The 20,999-nt window shown below is 44.5% G+C and overlaps 1 protein-coding gene across 1 annotated transcript in view; it reads right to left on the bottom strand.

The window, feature by feature from the left end:
• Positions 1 to 3,522: 3,522 nt before the first annotated feature.
• LOC145346938 (collagen alpha-1(XXI) chain-like) overlaps positions 3,523 to 20,999 on the bottom strand; it is a 43,752-nt gene continuing 26,275 nt past the window's right edge. The window contains exons 5-7 of the mRNA XM_080194815.1: positions 19,217 to 19,442; positions 12,107 to 12,280; positions 3,523 to 3,612 (exon numbers count right to left, since the gene is read on the bottom strand). Of these exons, the coding sequence (XP_080050941.1) occupies positions 3,523 to 3,612; positions 12,107 to 12,280; positions 19,217 to 19,442 (490 nt within the window). The remainder of the gene's footprint in view (positions 3,613 to 12,106; positions 12,281 to 19,216; positions 19,443 to 20,999) is intronic.

Raw genomic sequence — 20,999 nt, 5'->3', positions numbered from 1 at the left:
TAGAATAAGGATGACTGTTGGTACGGGCATAATGCTGGTATGGACCACATTTATGTGCTGCCTACAGCAGAAAATGGGTAAAACTCAGACTTTCCTTCAACATACCCCATTAGCAGCCCTTAGCATTCAGGATAGGGGGAAGCTCATGGCTGTTACTCTCAGCAGGGTGATTTAGGACACTTTCCATGATGGAGGCCTAGCCACCCAAAGGATCCAGTACTGTGTCCTCAACAATGACCAAGGCAGGAGAACTTCCATGAGAACAGACAACGATATCCACAAGGTATAGTTTAGAATACAAAAGGGTACAAGAACACCAATTCTGTTAGTGGCTTTCTTGAGTATGACAAGAGCCATTAGGGGCAGTTGTTGTAGGGCAATATTGGGAATCATGCCTTTTATATTTGAATTTATATGTCCATTCATATTTTATTTAATTTCAGTATAATACATGCAGGGCTACATAGAGCAAGTCCAGAGAGCCAGACAAAAGGAAAGGGTTAACATAGACAGCTAGAGGCCTGCTTTGCCGACAGATAACAATTAATGCACGCTATCAACTTCTGATGTACAGAAGATCGTTCCGAATTATCACAGCAATGGGAGAACCGACATTAAGACAGCCAGGCTCCATATAGTGTAGGGAGGGTATAGTCTTCTGTAAAACATGATCATCTAGCGCAAGGGGATCGATTAACACACCAGTGCAAATTGATTGGGCAAATGCAACACTTTGACTTTATAATCGGGTAAATGGAACTGTCCAAGAGGTGATTAACGAAGTTGTACTGAACAATGCAGTCTGCATTAGAAGAACCATCTTGTATTCAACTCGAGGAATTAATAAGCTAATATAAACTTTTATGACTCAAAAAAGCAGATTAACCTGTACTAATCTACTAGGCACAGAGAAGGACTTGCAGGCAACCTGAGATTTCAGGCCGGCGTCCAGCTCTCCCTCGTGCACGTGGAATGACAACTTTTCTTGGAGTTCGACACAGTCTTCAAGGCTTGATTCATTTTATTTCCCTCCCACAAGAATCCTACTCCGCCCCTGTCTGGCAAAGTCATCTCACGCACATCTTGTTGACATTCAGTTGAATGCATCAGAACTCACCACCTCCACTTAACACTCCTCTCCTAGATTCCTGTCCTCGCAAACATCCCTCCCCCCACACATACATCCACCGATTGATGAAAACCCACAAGCTGGTTAAAGCCATCCATGCTATACCTCATCACTCCATGCTGACCTTTTAACCCATCTACTACCCGAGCACCCCATATAGAGAACCCTTCCTCAACAAAATTATCCTTTGGAATCAAGGAATGGGAAACACAGGAAATCACAAACAAGTTCCCTGTAATAAACCCCATCTGTTGAATGGGAGGCTTTGAACTACCCAAGTGTGGTCCTTGCTGAACAGATTCAGCACAGGCCACTGTGCAGCCACCACCACTGGGTTAGGGTTAGGATCCTAGTGTGGAAGTGGGTTGCACAAGGTGCTGCACCCTAACCCTAATTCAGTACAAACTCCTCATGCACTTCACAGAATCCCTACAGTGCAGAATGAAGCCACTGAGCCTGCACCAACAACAATCCCATCCAAGCTCTAGGATAAAAACAAATTACTACAGATGCTGGAATCTGAAATCAAACTGCTTTGTCAAAAGGTCATCTGGACTCGAAACGTCAGCTCTTTTCTCTCCATACAGATGCTGCCAGACTTGCTGAAATTTTCCAGCATTTTCTCTTTTAGCCATCCAAGCTCTATTCCCGCGACACATATTTACCCTGCTAGTCCCCTGACACTAATAGGCAAATTAGCATGGCCAATCAACCTAACCTTTGCATTGTGGGAGGAAACCAGAGCACCCAGAGGAAACCCATGCAGATAAAGGGAAACGTGCAAACTCCACACAGACAAGGACCCAAACCGGGAATCGAACCCAGGTCCCTGATGCTGTGAGGCAGCAATGCTAACCACCGTGCCACCAAAGTCTCCAGACTAAGTAGCAGACTAATCACCTTAATCACAGTAGATGAGGAGGCTATAATTTGGCTTAGGAGATTTGCATTCACTAATTGCAAAATAACAACATTAGGGTGTAAAACATAGAAGTTTATGTAAATTCAAGAAATCTGTAAATATTGCCTCCTGCGGGGATTTCACTAATTCAGGTTCGTGAGTTGGATGATCACCCATGATTCATTTTCCTTTTATTGAATGTGGGCATCACTGACAACGCCAGCATTTGTTACCCATCCCATTTAATTGGAGCCACATGTAGGCCAGGCCGAGTGAGTTTGGCAGATTTCCTTTCCTAAAGGACATTAGTGAACCAGATGGGTTTTCATAGAGAAGTTCAAATAAGAAATACATGCCAAAAATGTAAATCAATTGACATCAGTCAGTTGTGTGGCCATGGCTGAAGTATTTTCTTCCAATATTTTTCCCAAAGGTATGATCACGTTTGAAAGGTTACTGCCGATGAAAAAATAAAAAAGACCTCAACACCAACTGTCGAATGCTTATCTGCTATCGTAGGAAATAGGCTTTAGACTTATATTTCATCAATATGTGCCTAGCATCTTCTAAGAACTAAATAAACAGCTGAGTTGCTCCGTCCTGCATTTAGCGAATCTTCCTTTTCCATAGAATCCCTACAGTGCAGAAGAGACCATCTGGCCCATCAGGTCTGCACCGACTCTCTGACAGAGCATCGTACCCAGGCCCTGCATGAGCTTCCTCCAGGTGCTCCAGTTTCCTCCCACAGTCTGAAAGACGTGCGGGTTAGGTGCACTGGCCGTGCTAAATTCTCCCTCAGTGTAGCCGAACAGGTGCCAGAGTGTGGCAACTAGGGGATTCTCAGTTACTTCATTGCACTGTTAGTGTAAGCCCTACTTGTGACTAATAAATACACTTTAATAAACTCTCCCCGCCCTATCCCTGTAACCCCACACATTTAGCACAGCCAATTCACCTAACCTGCACATCTTTGCACTGTGAGGAAACCAAGCACCCAGAGGAAAACGACACAGACACGAGGAGAACGTACAGAGTCCACATAGACAGTCACCGAGGCCGGAATTGAGCCTGGATTCCTGGTGCTGTGAGGCAGCAGTGCTAACCACTGTGCTACAATTTTTATTGAAAAGGTATTTGTAAAGTTTACAGTCATATATTCCAACAACGCATTCAATATGAAAACATTAAGTGTATATTAAAAGAGTTTGCCAGGCTTAGAACTTAAAAGATCAATCTTATTCACTGCAGTTGAGGGGGAGGGGGGTGGAGTGGGGGGTGGTGAATGGTTAGTTAAGTTGGCCATTGGAGGCTAGAGTGTGATGCAAAACAACGTTAACATCATAAGTTCAATAGCCACAACAGCTTTGGTGATGCCTGACTCCTCACCTTGCCCTCATCTGTTGAGTGGTGCCCCTCAGGCTAAACATAATCAATTATCTCTCTCCAATGGAGGAAGTTGGCCACGGCCGTCCGTGGACTGTGGCTAATGACATTAGTTACTCACCACGGAAGGAATTTCACAGGCAGTCTCACGATCACTTTGCTGTGGATCACAGTAGAGTCTGAGCTTCTGGATTTCGATCTGTTTCAGGAAAATTCAAACATTAGTCATGAAGAAAACAAGTGAGCAGATTCACTGTTATCACTGGGTTGTGTGGGTCAGCTCAGTGCAAAGCCCCAATTGATGACGGCTAGCATTTAAATGACTTTTATAATATCAACTAATAGATTATTATGAATACAGATAGTCAACTGTTAATTAGTCGGAACAACTGAATTTGTATTGAAATTAAGAACTACTGATGACCATGAAACCATTGTCAGGAAAACCTATCTGGTTCACTGATGTCCTTTAGGCAAAGAAATCTGTCTTTACCTATCTGAACTACATCAGACTCCAGGGACACAGCAATGTGGTTGAGTCTCAACTGCCCTCTGAAATGGCCTAGCAAGCCACTCAGTTGTATCAATCGCTACAAAGTCTCATGAATTTCAGTGCTTCAAGAAGGCTGCTCACCATCACCTTCTCAAGAGCAACCAGGGATGGGCTATAAATGCTGGCCTAGCCAGTGCTGCCCATTACAAAAACAATTACAAAGACTGCAAAATTACTTGCATTCAGAGGATAAGGGGAGGGAGCCCACAGAAACTCACCCCCAGTATATTCAAGAAACTGAATGAACTGTCAAGATCTTTTGTCAGTGTGTTGTCCTTTGCTTCTGTTCTCTTTCAGACATGTGACATTGAACATAATATTGGTATTAGAGAATGCATTGTTTTTCCCAGTTTTTGCACCTTAATGCACCCTCTACGCAAAACGTATTTATATTTTGACACAGGGGATAGATACCTCCTTCCAATAACATGATTAAGCATCAATTTTATAACCATGTTAAGATTAAATCAAAATGCAGCAGGATGTAACTCTGAAGAAGGGTCATCCAGGGTTGAAACGTTGGTTCTGTTCTCTCGACATAGGTGCTGTCAGGCCTGCTGGGATTTTCCAGCATTTTCTGTTTTTGTTTCGTAACAATGTTCCTTGCCACAGAAGATGGTTGCTTACTCAAGGCATGTCTGTAACCTCACCAGCTAGGGCGGAACCATGCGCAGTTCATGTTGAGTAGAGTCCATAACAAGGACCATACTTAGATCATAGTTTTCCCATGCTCTGACAACAGGTTTAATTGGTGGGGAGAATTCGGTGTAAGGCCCAATAATTTGGTTTTTATGCCTGTATGTATTTATAGTGGGATCTGAAGCTGATGACCACTGTGACAGGCCGGAAAATCCGCTGGAGACTGGTGTGAGGCTGTCCTCATACATGCGGAACTTTGCTATCAGTAGTGGTCCGAAAGCTCATGATTCCAAATAAACCTGTTGGACTTTAACCTGGTGTTGTGAGACTTCTTATATAATTACTGAGGTCCAGGCCAGAAGATACTGCAGCAGGAAACGCTCGACGTTCCCACTTCCCCACAGCACTTAGTCCCCAGATAGGGCTTTACGGTGTAGAGAAATAATTATTTATTTATAAAGATGACTCAATCACGAACGTGGGTTTTATTAAGATTTTGACAAGTTCAAAGACAGCCTGAGCCATTTGGAAAAAAACTTTTCATGTCCAGTTCACAGCTACATTATTAGCTCTGATAAGTTACTAACAGAATGTATTCCTAGAGGTTTCACCATGATATTGCTGCCTCAAATGTAACTGCACAACAGGAAATTCTGATCTCAAAACTGGTCAACCAATGTGTAAAGAGAGGAGCATCGAATCTTCAAAGTCAGTTGCAATTAGAAAAGAGCTAAGCATCTGTAATAGCACAAGGAAGGAAAAGTTTTCAGTTAGCACAAAGACTGCTGTAGATTTGGACAGTAATGAGTGGAAAAAGCCAGTCTAACTGCAATCTGTTGAGGAAGGACTATTTATTTAATGAAGCATTGTTGTTGGCCATCCCTGGAGTGCTAAGAATTGGGCAATGTAGCTTAAAGCTGGCAATACCAATCAGTTTCTGATTAGCTCATGTACACTACCTGGGGACATTCCAGGCCAATCGAAGCTTGCAGCCTGAGGACACATTTGTCCATTACAGTCGAGAATCACAGAGAAGCAATAGGACGTTCAATGCCACATGTCTGAAAACAACAGAAGTACCAAGGGACAGCACCATGATCCCAACATTGATACTTCACCCAGTTTTGTCAATACATTTTTAGTGTACTCATTGGGGAGGCGGAGGAGGGGGAGTGAGACAGCACCCCCAATCCCATGGATACATGCTCAGTCTTTGTGATTGTTCAGATTCACTAACATTAAAAATGTGGACACTGATGGTGGTGAAGGAAATGTTGAAGACACAGTTGGCTCACCATGCTCTGGAGCACCAGTGAGTAGCAAGGTGCCACATGGTAATTGTGCGCCAGTGCTCATGTCCTGATCGAGCCTTGATATGTTGGTGAGCATCTTCCTCCTTCAATGGTCTGGCTTCTTTGCAAAGCAAGGTGGCGGGTGGATGCAAGGGGGATGTATTGTAAGGCACCCTGGATCTGTCATAGAATCCCTACAGTGCAGGAGGCGGCCAATCAATCCATCAAGCCTGCACCAACCACAATGCCACCCAGGCCTTATCCCCATAACCTCACGTATTTACCCTGCTAGTCCCCTGACACTAAGGGGCAATTTAGCACAGGCAATCATCCTAACTCACTCATTTCTGGACTGTGGGAGAAAACTGGAACTGGAGAAATCTCATGAAGATGCAAGGAGAACATCCAAACTCCACATAGTCAACTGAGATCGGAATCGAACCTGGGTACCTGGTGCTGTGAGGTAGCAGTGCTCACTACTGTACCACTGAGTTGCCCATTGTCCAGTCATATCAAATTCTCTTTCCAAAGTCAATAATTATTTTCTGTTTGCAGGGCACTGAATGTAAGTGCCCTACTTATGTCTGCAGGTTTTTCAAAAATAATACTGAAAGAGGAAACTTTGGTCTCTCTGGGAACACTCCCTGAACGCTATCTTCCCTGACAATTAGTGAGTACACCAATAATTGTTTCAAAATAGATATTAGATAGGCTTCCAGGGAAACATGCCTGAACCCATATGATCCAATCCTCTAAGTCACAGCCAGCCTTCACAAAGTAAGAATTCCATTTCCATTCATGGAATAATGAAATCAATTACCCCCAAGTCTAGCCGAAAGCAAACAGTTCGGTTAATCTGTTTTGGCCTCCAGTTTGTAGCACTATGGGATTGGGAGTGGTGCACTAAGACACATTTCCTGTTATACTGCCCAGCTTCCCATTGGCATAACCATGTACGCTGACATGAACTGCCAGGTTTATAGATGAATTCTGGGTGAATGCACTATTCATCAAGCATACTAATGTAGTCAACCCAAGGGGCTTCTTTCTATTTTGAGATAGTCTTTTATATTGGGGTTATTGGGAACAGAAATCATGAGGATAGCTACGTCAAATAAGAATTTAAAAAAAACTCCAATTCTACCATGTTCAGCAAAAAACAAAACACAACGTCGGGATGCCAGTTTCAATCCATCAGAGCAGCTGGCAAGGAGCTGCCAGGCTACAAAAGGGATGGAAAAGATTGAGAGAGTCAAGTTAAAATTTGACTGTTAATCTTTCTATTAGTAAGCAATTTAAAACTGGCAAGGTCTTCCCTTACACTTTTTGGCTTATGTTTCCTATTGGTAACCTAAGTGCTGAACACCACAAGCTTAACCATTCCTATCTTTGATGAACATATGGAACAAGGTTCTGCCAGAGAGAGGGAGAGCTGGCAAAGCACCAAAAACAAAAGACTTCAGCTGGTCTCAGTGAACTGGCTCCACTTAAGATTCTTAAATTGGTTTGGCCAAGGGAGACACAAAGTTACTAACTCAAACCTGGACTAGAATCACTTCGTTTGAGAAACGAGTCGACAGCACTTCGGAAAGCTTGGCAGAATTCATGGGAAACAAAGGAAACCTCAGGAATAGGATTTTAAAACAAAACATTCGGTCCAGCAAGTCCTTCTATGCTTTCATCTGATAGAGTTTATGGAACCCAAAAACTTCACAAAGGAGAAGGAAAATTGAAGAAAAGGCTTTTAAAAAAAATTAACAGTGCTTTCCTCCACTGAAAATCATTTCTAGCTTTTAGTAACCACTTAATGCTGCTTTCAGTTTACAGTATAAAAGCAAATTACTGCAGATGCTGAAATCTGAAACCAAAAGAGAAAATGCTGGAAAATCTCAGCAGTTCTGGCAGCATCTGTAAGGAGAGAAAAGAGCTGATGTTTCGAGTCCAGATGGCCCTTTGTCAAAACTTTCCAGCTTTTCTTGCCATTTTCTCTTTTTTTCATTCATTCGTGGAACACGGGCATCGCTGGCTGGCCAGCCAGCATTTATTGCCCATCCCTAGTTGCCCTTGAGGTGGTGGTGGTGAGCTGTCTTCTTGAATCACTGCACTTCACGTGCTGTAGGTTGACCCACAATGCCGTTAGGGGTGGAATTCCAAGATTTTGACCCAACAATTGCAAAGAAATGGTGATATATTTCCAAGTCAGGATGGTGAATGGCTTGGAGGTAGCATTCCCATGTACCTGTTGCCCTTATCCTTCTAGATGGAAGTAGTCATAGGTTTGGAAGGTGTGTCTAAGGATCTTTGATGAATTGCTGCAGTGCATCTTGTAGATAACACATCTTGTAGATAACCTCATTCTATGAGGATGTGACTAGTGCGGTAGACAGAGGGGAACCGGTGGATGTGGTGTTTCTCGATTTTCAAAAGGCGTTTGATAAGGTGCCGCACAAAAGGTTGCTTCAGAAGGTTAGGGGGCATGGAATTGGGGGTAAGTTGTTAGCGTGGATAGAGGATTGGTTGTCTAATAAGAGGCAGAGAGTTGGTATCAATGGGTGCTATTCTGATTGGCAAGCAGTGGAGTGCTGCAAGGATCGGTGCTGGGGCCTCAGCTATTTACCATTTATATAGATGATCTGGAGGAGGGGGCTGAGTGTAGGGTGTCGAAATTTGCTGATGACACGAAGATAAGTGGAAAAGCAAATTGTGCAGAGGGTGTGGAAAGTCTGCAGAGGGATCTAGATAGGCTGAGCGAGTGGGCGAGGACCTGGCAGATGGAGTACAATGTTAGCAAGTGTGAGGTTATCCACTTTGGCAGGAATAATAGTAGGAGGGATTACTATTTAAAGGGCGAAAAGCTGCAGCATGCTACGGTGCAGAGGGACCTGGGGGTCCTTGTGCATGAGTCGCAAAATCCCAGTCAGCAGGTGTAGCAGGTGATCAAGAAGGCAAATGGGATGCTGGCTTTTATAGCGAGGGGGATAGAATATAAAAGCAGGGAGGTCTTGCTGCAACTGTACAGGGCACTGGTGAGGCCGCAGCTGGAGTACTGTGTGCAGTTTTGGTCACCGCACTTGCGCAAGGATATTTTGGCCTTGGAGGGAGTGCAGAGGAGTTCGCTAGGCTGATACCGGAAATGAGGGGGTTGGACTATGAAGAGAGGCTGAATAGACTGGGTCTGTACTCGTTGAAGTTTAGAAGGATGAGGGGGGATCTTATAGAGACATATAAGATAATGAAGGGGATGGATAGGGTGAAGGTAGAGAGATTCTTCCCGCTCAAAAAGGACAGCAGGACTAGAGGGCACAGCCTCAAGATAAGGAGGGGCAGTTTAGAACGGAGTTGAGGGGGAACTTCTTCACTCAAAGGGTGGTGAATCTCTGGAATTCTCTGTCCGTTGAAGCGGTGGAGGCTACCTCGCTAAATATATTTAAGACACGGGTAGATAGGTTTTTGGTAGGCAAGGGAATTAAGGGTTATGGGGAGAAAGCGGGAAAGTGGAACTGATCCACTTCAGATCAGCCATGATCTTATTGAATGGCGGGGCAGGCTCGAAGGGCTAGATGGCCTACTCCTGCTCCTATTTCTTATGTGCTTATGTTCACATTGCTGCTACTGAGTGTTGGTGGTGGACAGAGTGGATACTTGTAGATGTGTTTTCAATCAAGCGTGTTGCTTTGTCCTGCATGCTGTCAAGCTTCTTGAATGTTGTTGGAGCTGCACCCATCCAGGCAAGTGGGGAGTATTCCATCACACTCTTGACTTGTGTCTTGTAGATGGTGGATAAGCTTTGGGGAGTCAGGACGTGAGTTACTTACCACAGTATTCCTAGTCCCTGACTTGCTCTCGTAGCACAGTGTTCACGTGGCGAGTCCAGTTGAGTTTCTGGTCAATGGTAACCCCACAGATGTTGACAGTGGGGGATTCAGTGATGCTTACAGTATTGCTTTCAGTTTTCTACTCACAATGTGGTCTCCTCTGCAGCGGAAAAGGCTAAAGGCAGTCTGGATAATCGTTTTGCAGGACACCTCCAGTCAGTCCTCAAATGTGACCCAGAGTATCCAGTCATCAGTCATTTTAATTATCCACCTTCCTCCCACTCTGACTCTCTGTCCTTGGCCTGCTGCAGTATTCCAATGGAGCTCAACATAAGCTCAAGATGCCGCACCTTATTTTCTACTGGGCATTTTACAGCCTTCTAGACTAATTATTCTGTTCAATAATTTCAAATCATAGCCTCTTCCCCTTTTTTTTTCATGATTTTGATGGATTGGTCTTCTATTTTGTTTGATTTGGTTTATTATTGTCACATTTATTAGTATTGTTTCTTGCACACCATACAGACAAAGCACACTGTTCATAAAGAAGGAAAGAAGAGAGTGAAGAATGTAGTGTTCAAGTCATAGCTAGGGTGTAGAGAAAGATCAACTTAATGCAAGGTAAGTCCATTCAAAAGTCTGATGGCAGCAGGGAAGAAGCTGATCTTGAGTTGGTTGGTACGTGACCTCAGACTTCTGTATTTTTTCCCAACGGAAGAAGGTTGAAGAGTATGTCCAGGGTGGAGATGGTCCTTCATTATGCTGACTGCTTTTCTGAGGCAGCGAGGAGTATCAGCGCAGTCAATGGATGGGAGGCTGGTTTGAGTAGTGGGACTGGCGTTCGTTCATGACCCTTTGTAGTTTCTTGAGGTCTTGGTTAGCGCGGGAACCATATCAAGCTGTGATACATCCGGAAAGAACACTTTCTATGGCGTATCTGTGAAAATTGGAGAGAGTCGGAGTGGACATGTGAAATTTCCTTAGCCTCTGAGAAAGTAGAGGCATTGGTGAATTTTCTTAACAATAGTGTCAGCATGGGGGCACCAGGACAGGTTGTTGGTGATCTGGACACCTAGAAACTTGAAGTTCTCGACCATTTCTACTTTGTCTTCATTGATGTATTATTTTAGCTACTATGCATTTGGACGGCAGTTGTCCTGCCATTCATACCTCCTCTAGACTCACCTTTACCACTTTTTTGCTCATTACCACTTCCTATTGACAGTGAAATCTTGTCATTTAACCTCTCCTGCTTTCTGCCCTCTTATAGAGGCTCCCTTTAGTTCTTGGTCCCATCTTTCCCTCTTTCTCTATCTCAAAGCCTATCACATTGCTGAATTTTCTGAGAAGAGGTCACAGACCTGAAACATGAGCCCTGTTTCTCACTCCATAGATGCTGCCTGACCTCTTGAGTTATTTCTAGAATTTTATGGTTTTATTTCAGGGGCAGAATTAAAATGGCTCCCTGCTGGTGAATTTGCAGATGGGGTAGCATGCAAAATTTCCAGGGTGGCCTCCTAACATATCTCTATCCTGCCTGCAATTTTGAGAGGTCAGGTGAGACCTAGGGCAGCCTGCCCTTGCCACCCAAAAAAATCCCACCTTACATTTCCAGCACCAAAGTATTTATTTTTGTAATAATGTTAATTTCTATTCCAATCTTTAAACAATTCCTTCAAGTAGAGTTGAATCTAACACAAAAACTGGACCAGTGCTCTAAGGACAGCACAACTAATTTCTTGGACAAGCAGTCCAAATAAAACATCAAAAGTACCCTTATCCTCCTTGACTTCTATCAAAGCAGTGAATACATACTGAGCATCCGAGTTTGGTACATAATCTCCTTGAATAATGAAAAGAATGACTTCTGATACAAAATGAGACAATAGGCCTAAATTTTCTGGTCCCACCTGCCACAAGAATTGGTGCAGGTGGGACGGAATATTTGATAGACCAGCGAAAGGCCTGTTGACTTCAGACAAATTTCTGGTCCCAAGGCTACAGGATTCCAACCATAATATCTGAAAGTCATTAATTTGCACTAAACAGGGGCAGCACGGTGGCACAGTGGTTAGCATTGTTGCCTCATGGCACCAGGGACCCGGGTTTGATTCCCAGCTTGGATCACTGTCTGTGTGGAGTCTGCACATTCTCTCCATGTCTGTGTGGGTTGCCTCCAAATGCTCCGGTTTCATCCCACAGTCCAAAAGATGTGCTGAGTTAGGTGCATTGGTCATGCTAAATTCTCCCTCAGTGTACCTGAGCAGGTGCCGGAGTGTGGTGACTAGGGGTGCTTTCACTGTAACTTCATTGCCATGTTAATGTAAGCTTACTTGTGACACTAACAAATAAACGTCAAACTCATACGGTGACATACGGAGAACTTTCACTTACAGGTGCAGTTGTCTCTCTTTTCACATGTTTAGCCACCTGGGTTTTCCCATTTATGAATATGGGAATGACTTGCTCGAGGCGTCTGCTCTGAATTTTTACATCATCTAAAAAGCAGGTGACTTCCATTTCCAGTACCAGCAACTTTAACTGATGCCAATCTTCATCAAACAATTCCTATTGAATAATAAAAAAAAAATCACAGTTCGTAACACTCCAGAATCCTTCTGCATGTACATGTGCGCGCATTGTCAGGACTGAATTGAGATTCAGGGCTCTGCATTCACTTCCTACACTCTGCAATGCTGACTATCCCTCAACAAGAATTTCTCCCCCATTTCCTTTCATCCATTTTACAAGGGTAGTAAAAGCTTGAAAGAAAGTATTCCTAGCACTCATTTTTGAGAACTTCGCAAAGGATTAGATTCAGTTTCAATGCTGCAGTGGATTATCTTTCTGTGCGATTATGGGGTATGCCCGGGTAAGAGTGGGTGCATAGTCGATGGGCGGAATGGCTCCCTTCTGCACTGTAGAGATTCTTCCATTCAACGTCAGCAAAACACTTGATTATTTTTCATGAGTTGAATTTATAAATGGACGATAGTTTTCTTTCACATATCTCCCTCTCAACCCTTTCTCGTGCATAGGTCAGTTCTGTTTCTTTCTACAGCTAATTATTCCTGGCACAGGTCACTGGTCTGACACACACATGCACTTTGATAATGTACAAAATGTACCAACAGCCATCACTTTATCCTCACTGGCAAATCAATCTTGAATTAAATAAGATTATTGTCAAAAATTTCAAGCGCTTTAACCAATATATTTTAAGTAACGTTCTTTTATTCCTGATGCCAAGAAACACAGGTCTGTGTTTCTACATTTTCCACAGAGTAGACTTATTTTTGGTTAAAATTTTGGAAGCTCTTCTACGGTTTCATTTCAATGGTGAAATGGTCCATTAGTGATGGTATTGGAGGGTGGAGGGGAAAGGGTATCAGAGCTGGGAACAGAACATTTTCTCACTTTAGGCTCCCAGCACCTAAACCTGGTCACCAGGTCAGAGGCAAAGAAAATCTCAATGGCCGGAATTTTCCCTTCCCACGGGAGCGCAAATCCAGAATCATTGCCACCAACAAGTGGGACAGGCCGTCACGCGTGCTTCCTGCCTAATTAATTATGCATGCACACCATTCACAACTCTGGAGAGGGAGTGCAAAGAAGGTTCACCAGGATGTTGCCTAGTCTCGAGTGTGTTGGCTATAAGGAGAGGTTGAATAAACTAGGATTGTACTCACTGGAAAGAAGGAAGCTGAGGGGAGACCCGAGAGAGGTTTACAAAATTATGGGAGGCGTAGATGTAGTGGATAGTCAGAGGCTTTTTCCCAGGATAGAAGTCAATTGCAAGGAGGCACAGGTTTAAGGTGAGGGGGGGAAAGTTTAAGGGTGATGCGTAGGGGAAGTTTCTCATGGGTGCCTGGTACATACTGCCAGAGGAGGTGGTGGAAGCAGACATATTAGCAACATTTAAGAGGCACCTGGATGGGTACATGAATAGGGAGGGAATAGTGGGATACAGACCACGTAAGGGCAGAACGTTTAGTTAGAGCATCATGATTGGCACAGGCTTGGAGGGCCGAAGGGCCTGTTCTTGTGCTGTTCTTTGTTGTCTGAATCTCCAGGTGGAGCAGGCAGGAAGTCGTGCAGGCTGCCATCATATCTGGCTACTGGGTCGGTGGGGGGAAGGGGGCCACTGGGTGGAGGGGGAAGGGGGCCACTGGGTGGAGGGGGAAGGGGGCCACTGGGTGGAGGGGGAAGGGGGCCACTGGGTGGGACAGTAGTCACCTGCACCCTCCTTCAGCCCAGAGACACATCTTTGTGGGTTATTTGTCTAGGTTAGGCTCAGGCTTTCACTCTGGGGGGTGTGAGGGGATGGGGTCACCTCACAGACACACGTCCACAGCAGGAGGAGGCAGCCAGCATCTCCAGCAGAGAAGAGGCCTGGCTAAGTCAGAGTCGGATAGTGAGTCTCTAGAAGCTGTCATGGAGAAGATGCTGGAGTATCAAAGAGATGCAGGGGAACATCTGGAGGAGATGGCCGAGACCTCAGAGTGGCCTGAGAGGTGGAGGAGCACATCTGTGTGCTATCTGATGTCATGGCTCTTGCGTGTGGGTATATGGAGGTCTCCATGGGGAGGATGGTGGAGGCTACAGAGACCGTGAATGCAGAATTTCTGCTGGACATGCACTCAGACAGGCAGTCCATCATTTTAACCTTGAGTAAGCTTATCCTGTGAGAAGACGGGCATGAGGTACCTTGATCTCCCTCCAGATATCCCTTCTTTTCAGAGTCAGGGATGGCCCTATGGAAATCCAAAGCAAAGTGGACTATCAGGCTGACATCTCTGGGGCTTTGACCCAGGACACTAAGGTTATCCATGCGTTCCGACTCCCTTGGGCTGGGATCCCATCAGTTCCAGCCTCTGAGACCGATGGGGTGCATCTACTCCAAAGGAGGAGACCCACAGAGGACCAGCACCCTCAAGACCTCGGCCCAGAGTACTCCTGCCAAAGTCATCAGTGACCACAGGGCATAGTGATTAGCAGGCTGCCTCCTTGTGGTAATCTCTGGTATGGATGTCGGGAAAGTGCCATGCCATAGTGGTAGGTTAAGAAAAATGAAGAGTGGCAGCTGGTGATAATGGGGTCAGCCTTGGAGGGAGTGCAGAGGAGGTTTACTAGGCTGATAAAGGAGTTGAGGGGATTGAGCTATGAGGAGAGGCTGAATAAACTAGGCTTGTACTCGTTAGAGTTTAGAAGAATGAGGGGAGATCTCATTGAGATGTATAAGATGATGAATGGGATGGATAGGATAGAGGTGGAGAGACTCTTCCCGCTCAGAAAGGACAGTAGGACTAGGGGGCACAGCCTCAAGATAAAGGGGGGGGCGGTTTAGAACGGAGTTGAGGAGGAACTTCTTCACTCAAAGGGTGGTGAATCTCTGGAATTCTCTGCCCGTTGAAGTGGTGGAGGCTGCCTCACTAAATATTTTTAAGACGTGGGTTGATGGGTTTTTGATAAGCGAGGGGATTAAGGATTATGGGGAGAGGGCGGGAATGTGGAACTGAGCCACGACAGATCAGCCATGATCTTATTGAATGGCGGGGCAGGCTCGAAGGGCTAGATGGCCTACTCCTGCTGCTATTTCTTATGTTCTTATGTTCTTATTAGTGCTTAAACCCCAATTATTCACAATATAGATCAATGACTTGGGTGAGGGAAACAGAAGTAGTATTTCCAAGCTTGCTGGGAATGTGAGTGGTGAGGAAGATGTTAAGAGGCTTCAGGGTGATTTAGACAAGTTGAATGAGTGGGAACATACATATAATGGGGATAAGTGCGAAGTTATCCACTTCATTTGAAGAAACAGAACGGCAGAGCGTTATTTAAATAGTGGTAGATTAGGAAATGTTGATGTACAAAGGGAGTCCTTGTCCACCAATCACTGAAAGCGAGCACGCAGGTGCAGCAAGCAGTTAGGAAAGCAACTCCATAGTACAAGAGCAGGGATGCTTTACTGCAGCTGTACAGGGCCTTGGCAAGACTACATCTGAAGTATTCTGTGCAGTTCTGGTCTAAGAAAGTATACACTTGCCATAGAGGGAGTGCAGTGAATGTTCACCAGACTGATTCCTGGAATGGCAGGATTGTCATAATGAGGAAAAACTGGGTCAACTGGGCCTGTATTGACTGGAATTTAGAAGAATGAGGGGGGCTCTAGTTAGGTAGACAGAGCTGGACAGACCGGTTGCAGAGATATTGTTTGCTCTGGCTGGGGAATGTCCAGGCCAAGGGATCACAGTCTCAGGATATGGAGGAGGCCATTTAGGACTGAGATAAGAAGAAATGTCTTCACTCAGAGGTTGGTGAACCTGTGGCATTCTCTACTACAAGGCGGCTGCAAAGACCACATATAAGAAGGAAGTAGATTTCTAGACCCTAAGAACGTCAAGAGATATGGGGAGAGTGTGGGAGTATGTTGTTGAGACAGAAAATCAGCAATGATATTGAATGGTGAAGCAAACTCGAGGGCCAAATACAACAAAGAACAGTACAGCACAGGAACGGGCCCTTTGGCCCACCAAGCCTGCGCCGACCACGTTATCCTATCTAGACCAACTGCCTGTATTCATTCCTCTAAACCTTGTCTGTTCATGTGCCTATGCAGATAAGTCTTCAATGTGGCTAAGGTGTCTGCCTCCACCACCTCACTTGGCAGTGTATTCCAGGCCCCCACCACACTCTGTGTAAAAAACATTCCCGCAATTTCCCACTGAACCTTCCCCCCCCACCCTTACCTTGAGCTTGTGCCCCCTTGTGATTGTCATTTCTGCCCTGGGAAAAAGCTTCCAACTGTTCACCCTTTCTATGTCCCTCCTGGACTACTCCTGATCCTATTTTTCTGTTTCTGAGAAGTATAAACAGTGGTAACACGAGTGTACAATCATTGCACATACACTTTGTGAAGGTCTCCAGAATTGTGTGGTCCTCAGTGCCCTAGCTCCCCAGCTAAGTAATCTTTACTCTCTCGCCAGGTTTGTCCGCTGGTGAATCAGAGCAGTATGAATTCCTGCTGGCAGCGCAAAAGATTTCCCCAGGTGGGCGATTCTGGTCAATTGGGCGTTTTAATCTGCGTGCATGAGATACAAATCTAGTTCCCAATGAGGCTCAGTGGGAAAGGCCATGGCAGTCAAGATTCCACGATCCTGCCATCAAGAAACCGACGTTTTTCACCCTGGCATATTGTGCCCTGCACAATCCCCAGCCAATGTTCCCCAATTATTAAACAACACACGAAAATGCCAACTACACTACACCTAATCCACCCCGTCAAATAATGGAGAGTTGCAGTTTGTGCACCAGGGCCAATGGTATTCTGTTAATCCATGATATAAATCAAAAGCTATTCACATAGCAACGTTGCTTATGAGATGAGAGGAAATGTTTATTAATTAGCCATGCTTGTTTTTCAAACCTGCATGAGTTAGCCCCATGTATTAGCTAGGGGGTGTAATGGTATTGTCACTGGACTAGTAATCCAGAGATCCAGGATAATAATCTAGGGACTTGCGTTCAAATCCCATCGTCGCAGATGCTGAAGTTTAAATTCTGTGAAAGTCTGGAGTAAAAATCTAATGCTGACCAATGCCAATTGTCATAAAAATCCCATCTGGTTCACTGATGTCCTTTAGGGAAGGAAATCTGACGTCCTTACCCAGTCTGGCCTACATGTAATGCCAGACCCATAACTATGTGGTTGACTTTGTCCCCTGGAATGGCCTAATAAGCCATTCAGTTCAAGGGCAATGAGGGACAGGCAATAAATGCTGTCCCAGCCAGCAACACCCATGTACAATTTTTTTTTAAAATTCTTTTCAATTAAATGGCAGTAATGAAGCAAGAGAAAGGATGTAGTTGGTATGCTTACTGACTTGCGGTTCAGACAACTTGCTGTGATTGCTGTAACTTATTACCCAAATAGCGTTCCTGATCCCTAGGGGCCCTGGACTAAAACATTGTCAAAAGTTGGTGGGAAATTAAGGAATGTTGCAAACAGTTAAATTGACATTAGAACATTTAAAGGCAAATAGCTACATAAATGCTGCCCATTGAGTTGCTGCTCATAGCAAGTACTCTTAAAGCATTCCAGCTCTTTTATTGCTAACCATTCATACCAACTGACAAATATTCAAGCCGCAAAGTGCAAGCAAAAGTCTTGACGAACTCACATTTTCAAAATCTTCTCATCTTAACACGATAACAGAACACAACAGTTGTGTTCATTCATTAGCAGAAACGATGGGCTTTAGGTTGAGCAATTTGCTCAATCTTGCTCCTTCCACTTATAGCATAAGAAGACTACAATAATTCCTGAATGACAAGACAGCACAAAACACCAGAGAATAGATCATAGAAATAGATCATAGAATCCTACAGTACAGCCCATCAGTCTGCACCGACCACAATCCCACGCAAGCCCTATCCCCACAAACCCATGCATTTACCCAAGCTAGCTCCCCCTACACAAAGGAGCAATTTAGTACGGCCAATCCACCTAATCCGCACATTTTTGGATTAAGGGAGGAAATCGGAGCACCTGGAGGAAACCCACACAGACATGGGGAGAATGTGCAAACTCCACACAGTCATTCAAGCTGGGCATCGAACCGAGTCTCTGGCACTGTGAGGCAGCAGTGCTGACCATAGGCACAAAGTGAAGGAGGTCTCAACAATTGCAATATGCTTTCTCTTAGAGGAAATGACTCTGGATATCATTGCACAAGAGAGCTTGGAGGCAGTAGGGAAGATGAGGCAGCAAGCTTCTGCCAAGCTCATGGTTCGTACACCCTATGCTTACATCTGGAGTCACTGCAGGAGTGGGATGGCACGGTGGCACAGTGGTTAGCACTATTGCCTCACAGCATCAGGGACCCAGGCTCAATTCCCAGCTTGGATCACCATCTGTGTGAAGTTTACATATTCTCTGCGTGGGTTTCCTCTGAGTGCTCTGGTTTCCACCAGCAGTCCAAAGATGAGTGGGCTACATTGATAGGGCTAATTTAGCATGGTCATAGTGTCAGGGGGACTAGCTAAGGTAAATATATGGGGATAGGGTCTGGGTGGGATTATTGTTGGTGCAGACTCATTGGGCCAATTGATCTCCTTCTGCACTGTAGGATTCTATGAGTGGGGCAATAGTTCTTTATGGCCTACACTTATTCCAAATATAATCAAGCAAGGTATGTGGTCATTGCCTAAAGGTTTGCAACTTGATCACTCATTATTACAAAAAATCTTCATAAAGTAAAATAGTGGCAACAAAATTTCCTGCTTTCTGTATGTGCGCAAGGGATCAAAATTCATAGTGGGCCACGCTCAAAATGGACAATTTAATAGTTAATTGCCAAATTTGTTCACAAACATTCAAACGCCGCAACAAAATTAAGATCCCCATGTTAACTTTCCAGAACCTTGCTTGGTATGATCCATTTAATGTGGAGTTTAAAGACATATTATAGAAAGCATTAAGACAGATATAGTTAGAGCACCAACCTGTAGCTTGCCATCTTTAAATGCCACTGTCTGGATCTCATTGACCAGACTGGTAGTAGTAAAGAACACGGTCTGCTGTTTACCATCAATCGTGACAGCTGCCTGAATAATTCCTTCTTTGGATAGGATTCTCCACAGGTCAAATTTCTGCTTGTTTGTTGGGCTTTGTAAACGTAGGGTGGCAACAAATACATAAGAAGGAGGTAGACCTTCTGGAAATATGTCTCTGGAAACACATGAATAATAAGATTATATTCCATTAACAAGCCAACAAAGGAAGATGTGGGCTCTGATTTCAGAATTATATACGTGTATTTTTCATGGGCATCTGCCATAAGCAATCCAAGAACTTTAATAAATATTTTTCTGTTCTAGCAAATCCCTACAGTGCAGGAGGAGGCCATTTTGCACCAATTCTCTGACAGGGTATTCTATCCAGGTCCTCCCCCCTTCCCTAATCTTGTAACCCCCCCACATTTACCATAGCTAATCCATCTAAACTACACATCTTGGGACACTAAGGGGACAATTTTGCATGGCCAATCAACCTGTGGGAGGAAACCGGAGCGTCTGGAGAAAACCCACGCAGACACGGGGAGAACGTGCAAACTCACAGTCACCTGAGGCTGGAATTGAACATAGGTCTCTGGCACTGTGAGGCAGCAGTGCCAGCCATTGTGCTGACCATAACTTGTTTCTGCATTCCTAAATTCATAAGAACATAAGAAATAGGAGCAGGAGTAGGCCATCTAGCCCTTCGAGCCTGCCCCGCCATTCAATAAGATCATGGCTGATCTGTTGTGGCTCAGTTCCACTTTCCCGCCCTCTCCCCATAACCCTTAATCCCCTCTCTTATCAAGAACCCATCAACCCGCTTCTTAAAAATATTTAGCGAGGCAGCCTCCACCACTTCAACGGGCAGAGAATTCCAGAGATTCACCACCCTTTGAGTGAAGAAGTTCCTCCTCAACTCCGTTCTAAACCGCCTCCCCTTTATCTTGAGGCTGTGCCCCCTAGTCCTCTTCAACTTCACCGAAATCCAAATGTAGTTTTGTTGCAGCAGAGCATCCACTGTAAGTTAGACTTGCCTTGCGCACTTTTTGGCTTTTGCATGGTCCACTGGAAAATGTGCACCTTATCCCTCAGTGCTGTGAGGGAAACAGGTTTCCTTGGAGCTGATAAACAAGGCTAACATCTGTATATCTCCTCAATCAATCCCACTGAAATACATCTCCCATTCATTGACTAAAATATATGAAGGGTGACATTAGTTTTGGGTGCATTCACACCCTATCCAGTTTCTTTTTCATTAGCACATATGTGGTTTGTATGAAAGTGCTGCACCCCTTTAAAAGAGACCTTGATAGCTTCATGAGAGAGCTCATTTCCACTTATGGGTGATACCATACTATACACTGAACTGCTAGCAATGCAACCATGTAGCAAATATAAAATAAATTGAAGAAAAATCATCTTTAGCCTATTTAGAAAAAAATGGAGGAATTCCTTCCCAAATAGTGAAACCAATCAATACAGCGCCAGTTGCCCAGCGACTCATCACAAATTACAATTAACTGGCAACTTATCGCCCGCAAGTGGAAAGGGGCTCTCCTCTCATGAAGCTATCAATTTTAAAGTGGTGCAACACTTTCATATAAACGACATGTGTGCTAATGAAAAAGAAACTTGGGTGGGGTGTGAATTCACCCAAAACTAATGTCAGCCTTCACTTATTTCAGTCAACGAATGGGAGATGTATTTCACATGAAGGAACTCTCCGAAT

The sequence above is a fragment of the Carcharhinus amblyrhynchos genome, chromosome 8 (assembly GCF_965287045.1).
Source record: "Carcharhinus amblyrhynchos chromosome 8, sCarAmb.v2.hapA, whole genome shotgun sequence".
Lineage (NCBI taxonomy): Eukaryota > Metazoa > Chordata > Chondrichthyes > Carcharhiniformes > Carcharhinidae > Carcharhinus > Carcharhinus amblyrhynchos.
Note: the sequence above shows the minus strand (reverse complement) of the source record. Positions and strands in the feature narration are given on the sequence as shown.